The sequence below is a fragment of the Chelonoidis abingdonii genome, chromosome 2, assembly GCF_003597395.2.
Source record: "Chelonoidis abingdonii isolate Lonesome George chromosome 2, CheloAbing_2.0, whole genome shotgun sequence".
Classification (NCBI taxonomy): Eukaryota; Metazoa; Chordata; order Testudines; family Testudinidae; genus Chelonoidis; species Chelonoidis abingdonii.
Window position 1 is genome coordinate 217,645,307 of NC_133770.1, and position 8,076 is coordinate 217,653,382.

Below are 8,076 nucleotides of genomic sequence, written 5' to 3' on the forward strand. Positions count from 1 at the left end.
GCAGATCAGTGCTGCTGGGAGTGCTCAGTGCCACACAGGAGGATATTTAAACCGAAAACCATATCATAGCTCCGATTCAGTTTTCTTTCCTGCACAAAATCCTGCAGACATAAGCTCACTAGTATGCGTGTTCTGTATCTGTCACACTCAAAGTATGTAATTAGTTTAGTACTAGCTTGTAAAGGAGTAGAAAGTCACCTGGGTAATCATCTTATGATTGGGTGCAGTACTGCAGGTGAGTCCTGCCTTGATTTCCCTCCACCCAGAATATAAACAAGTCCAAACCAGCTTTGGGTAATAGAGAGCACTTCCCCCAGAGGCTCTGCTTTGTTTAACACAGCCACACACCACACCTTCTGAGCTGAGGCACTCACTGTCAGCTGTCCTGAGTTCAGTATTCATCTCCATCCAGGTGCTTCCTCTAACTGCTCTCATCTCAGGCCTCCTGATGCTCCCTGGGTGGAGTCTTCCTCTGACATCATGGTCCACGGAGGTTTCTCAAGGATCACTCCAAATACTAATGGGATTGGCTGGCCTGCGTGCCTACTGTCACTCTCCCACTAGGGTTCTCTCCTCTCCAAAAGCATTCCTTCCAGGCTTCCCACAGAGCTACTTCCAGGGTCCTGCTTTAGGCACTTTGCTGTAGGAATTTACCTTCTGTTTATCCAGGCTTCCTTCCCTAGGAACACAGCTTCTTGGCTCAGGCTCCTTTGCTCAGGAGCAAAGATTCTGCCTAGTTCAATCTCTCTGCGAGTATGGCTTCCACCTAATTCAGACTCTCTACCCTAGGACACAGCTTTTGTTAGCAACTAGGACAATTGGTAACTGCATGAGAAGTTTCAACCGGTTCACAAATCACAAGACACTTCATAAAGTGGTTTGAACTTTTACATAGCAAGAGATGGATGGCAGGAGGCAGAGAAGGAGCATAGAAATTGGCACATTAGGCTAGATTTTCTGATCTCAGTTACAGTCGACTAACTCCACATTGACATCAGAGCTTGGCTCAAAACTACTAACAGTCTTAGCCTGCCCTGCTAGCCATTGGTGAAGAGGGATGGTCTGTCTATTCTTACCGCACTTGTGCCATTGGACAGTTTTACATAAATCCAGCCAGGTGACCTACACAATCAGTTGATCCATCTTGCCTGTTTCTCTCCTACCTACTAAACAGAGGAAGACATCTAGTTAATTAATTTTTTAGAACTTTGGTGGTGTTATGATGTTTATGGAAAATTTATTGCAAAAGGTGGGGCCTGACATTTTGTCCTGAAGGTGATGAGGTTTGTAGTCATTCTCAGCTCCGCTGGAAGGGAGTTCAGTGTTGATGGACAATACTCCTTGGATTAGTTTTATCATCTCAGGCTGACCCTAAATGTTTTGAAAGTCTTCTAGGACTCGCAGTATGTGCTTGTTATAAGAAAAGACTCTTTCACCTGCCACAGTTTTCTCACCACTCATAATGACTGTCTGACTCCATACTACTATGCCTGACTTCTAGAGCAGGGCCTTTATGAATTAGCTAGGATCTGGAATCAGGATTCAGAGACTAAGCGGAAGGAGGCAGAGTGCCTAACTCTGTTCACTTACATGAATGTAAGTCAGGAATAACTCCAACAAAATCAGAGGAGTTGTGCAAGTGTAAAACCAGTCTGAGAGAAGAATCAAACCCAGAGCATTTAACCTTGTGGTTCATGAAATTCCTCATTCCTTCTGCCCATGAACAGTTTTCCAGGCCCTGCTAGGGAATAAATCCTGCACTAACCCTCCAGCAAAAACTTCCCCATACCTTCTGAATCAGATCAAGCCATGGTAGCATTGTCAAATGTACCAAGAACATGAATCTGGCTTTTCAAAGCACTGCTTCCCAGCCTCAGGTGGTTGGAGCTGCCCTGCTAGCAATGCACTTTCCTCTCCTCATGCTGTATAGCCAGATATTCCTTGCAAAAGCTAAGCATGCAATACACCTAGAGCAGCGGTCCCCAAACTGTGGAGTGCAGCCCTCTAAGGGGGTGTGGAGGAATGTTTGGGGGGTATGGTGGGGCCCGGCCCAGCCCAGCCCCCATTGGAGGTGGAGAGAGAGTGCCACCCAGCTGCACTCTGCCCCCAGCTCTGCTCCTAGACCCAGCTCCTGGCCATGCCCCCAGCCACAGCCCCAGCTTCAGGCCCCAATCACGACCCTGACTGCGGTCCCGCTCCCAGCCACAGACTTGCCCCCATTTGTGGCCTCAGCCTCTGCCTCTGGCTCCTCAACCCAGCTGCAATTCAAGCCCCAGCTCTGAACCACAATGGGAAGGGGTGCAGACAGGGGTAGAAGGAGGCACAAGGTAAAAAGTCTGGGGACCACTGACCTAGAGCATCAACCATGTAACAATCAGATGAGAAAAAATATTTGCTATTTTATGTTCTAAACTGAATGGAATGTACAGAGATGATTCAAGCAATCTGACCAGCAAACAGGACATTAATCCTATCAAAATACCCTGTACATACCAACTGGAATTACACAACCAAGTTAAAAACAAAGATCTATACACAGGGTGGATTTGATTTAAATCACTAGTCAGGAAGACTTGATTTAATCATGATTTTCTACATAAAAGTGCATTCTTGTTGATTGTTATAACCTTAATACATATTCTTCACAACTCACAGACAGATGTAGGTTTCATTTTTAGAAGGTACACACTAAAAATTTTTAAACAGTGATCTCCATTTCAAAATTAATATTAATTAATATTTGGAGGATTTTCTTGCCATGCTATATTAGGAGAAGAACATCACCAGACACACATTTATATTGTTTATTTAACTAAAACGATAACCTTAAGTATTCTGGATTTTTTTCTTCAAACAGCAATTATCTACTATTTTAACAAAACAAGCATATGTCTCTCTCTTCTCACATTTATCTCCAGACTTCTTCTCCTTGTCTAGATCTATTCCACCTGCAATAATCTTCTATTCACTGAACTTTTTGAAACTTTGCACTTTTAGAGAGAGGTTAAGGGATTGACTCTGTGTACACAAATTTGCTGAGAGACAATGGAGTTGAGGTCTGTTATTTCTCACCACTATATATTTATTTATTTTTATTTTAAAACATTTTTGCTGTTAACAAGCATGTTACCTCTGGAAACACAAATCCACAGTTTGAGAACTGCAAAACTAAGCATCTCTGATGGTATCTTCCAGACTAGCACTGAGTCCCACTGGGCAGATAGAAAGATTAACCTAAATAATCTCTACAGAAGCGTGTGGAGTCCCATCAGATTTGGTCCCTCATCCATGAACTACTGGAATTTATTTACAAGACTTTTCTTAAACATTACATGAATATATTGTCTCATACTATAGAATTAGAATTTATAATCCCTATTCCATGATGAGAGATCTTTCAACTATAATGTATCTTAATTAAAACTATCTTTTTAGATAAGTTTTTTCCTCAAAAAAAATTTTATAAAAAAAAATCCAATTTTTTTTATTCACTCTGTCCATACATCTATGTTTTTTTTATTTTCGTTTTCAGACTATAGGGCAATAGTAATTTTAGAGCAGGACTTTATTTTGGGACTATTGACCAGCTGGATTTAATGACCCTTGAGCAAGGAACTCCTCCCCACTGATTTTTAATCTCCAGGAAATGCCACAAGCTTTGGTCATTATTGCTCAGTTCCTGAGTCAGTCCTATCTTTATTATTTATTTGTATGACCACAGCACCTAGGAGCCCCAGTCAAGGACCTGGACTCTATTGTGCCAGGTGCAGCACAAAAAATATCCGACTCGAACAATTGGTTTTATTCTTTTTATTTTTTTGGTACTACTAACTTACAAGGGATGTTAGATAAAACTGTGACATATTTATAAAGTTAGTTAAACGCTAGAAAAAAAACTTTAAGTATACAACTTATCCCTAACATTGACAATTGTGACACAGAATATAATAATGGAAAAGTTATCGTCTGATAGTTTTGGTGAAAATGTGATTTATTTATTTCAATGTGTCATTTGTTCTGGCACCACAATATGATTTGCTCTCCTTTACTTCATCAAGATGTTTTAAAATATTATTCTAAACTATGGCTGTGCTGATATTTTTGATCATGTATACTTTCAGTAAACTTTAAAAGCGATATGGGGTACCATATACATTTTAAACTGGCACCCATCATAAGCACTTCTTCAAAAAGAGAAAACACATGGATATTTTCTAGATCAGACAGTCCATCTCTGGATGGCAGTGAAGGAAAAAAGTAAAATAATAATGTAATTTTATGTATCAGCTTAGTGGTAACTAGAAGAAAAATAATGCTAATACTTTTTACATTCTATAACTCCCAGGTTCAATTCCTTGCTCTATCTCTGACTTGCTGTTTGTCCTGAGAGGAGACAGATGGGGTGACAGCTGAATAGGGAGGGTGTGTTTCTTAGTTATGGAAACAACAGTGTTCTTGAAGATGGAGAGAAGGAGCCAGAGGACAGAGAGCGGTTGAAGATAAGAGAGAAGGAGAAGATTAGAAAGGGATCTAACCAGACTGGGTCTCATTCAGTGCCCAAAGTAGTCAATTGAAAATCTCCCTTTTCCTTCAATTGCCCCTGAATCAAGCCCACTAGATGCTAGGGGGTTTGGTTGAGGGATTCAAGAAGTAGAGCTGGAGACTTGGATCGAGGAGGATACAATGAAAGGTGGGAGTGTGAAGAAAGGAGTCGAGGGCTTTGTGGATACTGTCAATGTGGCCCCTAAATACATGTATAATATCCCAAGAAGAGAGGAGGGTGGTAGGTGGAGATGCAAAAGAGGATGTAAGTATGCAAAAGTGCAGAGGAGCTGCTCAGAGAAAAGATGACAGCCATATGAAATATTATTGGACAAGAAAATCAAAATCATATGTAATTCATAGGCGGAGATGCAACAGGAGAAGGGAGACATAACAGCCAAGTGAGAGAGGAGGCACTGCAGCCTTCTGGGAAGAGAAGTGGGAGAAGGAGAGAACACCATAAAACAGGGCAGCTACAGACATAGCCAGGGAAGGGTGGAGAGATGGAATTTGCAAGAGTTATATTAGTCAGGCAGTGAGCTAGAGTAAGAATCCCAGAAGGGGCAGGAAAAGGGAAGTAGGGCATGCGAGAGACAGCTGACAAAAACAAGGTTAGAGGAGCAAAGCCTGTGGGGTAGGGCAGGAGGCAGCAGGACTGGCTGAGATAGGAGAATGTAGGTATACAGGACTGGAATTATGTAGAAAAGCTGTTACCAGCATCCAGGAGAATGAGACACAGAGAAAGGGGGAAATTAGATGAATATCTGTGAGGCCAGGAAGGAGGAGACAAATTAGCAGAAGGATAAGAATAATGGAAAGAGTAGAGGGAGGTAAGATGACAAAGGGTTTTGAGGACAATAGAAGGCTGAAGGGACCTGACCATGGAGTTTTCACAGGTGAGAATAAGGGTGAAGAGCATTGTAAGAAAGGGTATGCTCTTCAGGGTAGGAACTGTGTCTGGAATCCCGCACATTTCAAGTACTACCACAATTAAAGCAATATAGTGGAGCTGTAGAAAGGCAGTACGGAAGAAAGGGCAGGTGCTGCAGTTAGTGTCGAGAGTAGACAATGGAGCAAATAAACGGATTTACAGGAAAGAGGGGAAATGACAATGAATAATCAATCAAAGCAATGCAAAGCAAAGAATTGGCGCTGACCTGGCAATCAATAAGTGAAGAGGAAGTAAATGATATGAAAATTGCACAACCAGCGAGAAGCTATATCTCCAGAGTAAATGTTCGCCAATGTTATCTATAAATTGCTTGTTGCTTTCCTCCTTTCTTATTGGTCCTTATTAATCTTCTTTTTGGATCTAGGGTTTTCTTTTGTGAGATGAGGTATAAGGGACAGATCTTGCAATCCTTCCTCATGCATGTTTCCACTGATATGACTCTGAACAAAGCCTACTCAGGTTTTTAAATATAAACAGTCCACTGGGATATGGAAACCCAATTAAAACATCATTGTTTTAACACTGTTCACAAAAGTGAAACTGACTAGAAACAGAAAACGAGACTAACCAGTCTAATTTAACTAACTGAGTGGAATGCAGATTGTAAACAAATGGCATAGCTGGGAAAAAATAAATTCAGTTTTTTAAATAATCTGTTTTAAAAGTCAATGACAAGTAAGGGTTTTAAGATTACAAATAATATATACACAATATACATATGTGTATATTCTGATTGTCCTAAAGCAAATGTACAGACTAACTCAGCTCTATAATTTATACATCTGCATTCCACTGTTAGTTAAATTAAACTGGTTAGTCTCATTTTGTGTTTCTAGTCAGTTTCACTTTTGTGAACAGTGTTAAAACAATGATGTTTTAATTGGGTTTCCATATCCGAGTGGACTGTTTATATTTAAAAACCTGAGTAGGCTTTGTTCAGAGTCATCTGTATATATATATATATATAAATTATAGAGCTAATAAATATAATTCCTAGACAAAATGTTAGTTCCATTAACACCTAAAATAATAAGATTTATGTATCCCATAAACCTACAGAGTTTGTTAGTTGTTTCTCTTGAGGTCAAACTATCCCAGTTTTTCTTTGAACAAATACTATGGAGAATTTCACAAAGAGATGGGCTTTTGTGACAAAGTATAAAACAAGTAATGAGATATAATGTAAAACAGACCTGATAGCTTATAGATTTGTAGGTGGAAAAATCTAAAGTTAGTTCCTGCCTTATGCCCCCTTTCTTGTGCTCTTTATTAAGAATAGCTGTGCTTCTCCACACTCCACTACTGCCCCTAACAATCTGCACCCATTATGTTCACGAGTTATCCGGTACTCAACTTAATCTCACAATGACTCACCAAAGTCCACATAGATTTAGACTTTAACCACCCCCCTCCTCCTCGCTTCATATACAGGAAGATCAACATATTATGAAATACAACAATTGCAGCTGTGCCCATTACCCCCCAGGACCATCGGCTGCAGAGAGAAGGTCGTGGGGAGGAAATATATCCATGGCAGAGGGAAACAAGAGCCGAGGCCGTATGCAGAGAAGCAGAGGCAGACTCGGACTGCAGCCGATCAGCCAGGCCTTCTAAAGCCACAGCATCTGCAGTGCTAACGGGACACGGCAGCAGCAGCAAGAGGAGGAGGGCGGGATGGGATCTCTCCAGCTCGGCAAGGGAGTGAGCAAAGCTTACCTTGAAAGACATCTTGCACATCACAGCAGCGGCTCATTCCGAGCTAGCCCGGGGGACAAGCAGAGAGCCAGCTTTCCTCTCCCGCACTTTCCAGCCCTTCGCCCACTGGCCAGGGTGGCGATCACAGACTCGCTTTGCAGAGTGACTGGAGCACAGCGTCTGCAGGGGCTGCATGCTGCATCGCGCCTGAGAGATAGCAGCTGCTCCCAGAGAGCAGCTACACGCTGCACCGTCCACGCACGCGGGAATCCATACCCATATATGCCGTGTACCCGCGTCACAGCATAGAACAATGCAGGCGTGTGGACCCAAAGCATACGTGCACCGGTGCATCATGCAAACCCGTGTGCCTAACGATGGACACTTTGCGAAGTACACACAGATGCCTCCTCCTTGACTCTCACACTTCATACTTCCAAGTGAACACACACATGTACAGGTGCATCATACACATGTAGGTAATACAGTCTTCACATGTGCGCACACACATGCAGCTGATAAAGTTAGATATTTAATGATATACACTTCCCAAATATAAATGTGTGCATGATCAGACACTATCGATATACACTAACCAAATGCAGACATATGCATTGTAAAAACACAAACCCAAGAAAATGTGAGCAGGTTGAGCCAAACTACACTTTCCTTCCAAAGGTGGAGTTTTGATATCAAGTGGATGAGCAAAATGATCAAAGATAAAACAAGACACAATTATTTTTATAATGCATCATTTTTGTTTTGTTCTAAATCTTAGGCCTAGTCCACACACAGTTTTTACACCAATTTAACTGTTTCAGTTAGGGTTGTGGGTTTTGTTTTTTTTTTAAACCAAAATAGTTATATCAGCACAACTCCCTAATATG

The 8,076-nt window shown here is 41.5% G+C and overlaps 1 protein-coding gene across 2 annotated transcripts in view; it reads right to left on the minus strand.

Annotated features, from left to right (window-relative positions):
* The window catches only part of ANKRD29 (ankyrin repeat domain 29), a 40,695-nt gene extending 33,312 nt beyond the window's left edge, over positions 1-7,383 (minus strand). For both annotated transcript variants that reach the window (XM_032795790.2, XM_032795787.2), the window contains exon 1: positions 7,211-7,383. In XM_032795790.2, coding sequence (XP_032651681.1) covers positions 7,211-7,231 — 21 coding nt within the window. In that variant the 5' untranslated portion in view covers positions 7,232-7,383. The remainder of the gene's footprint in view (positions 1-7,210) is intronic.
* Positions 7,384-8,076: the final 693 nt, after the last annotated feature.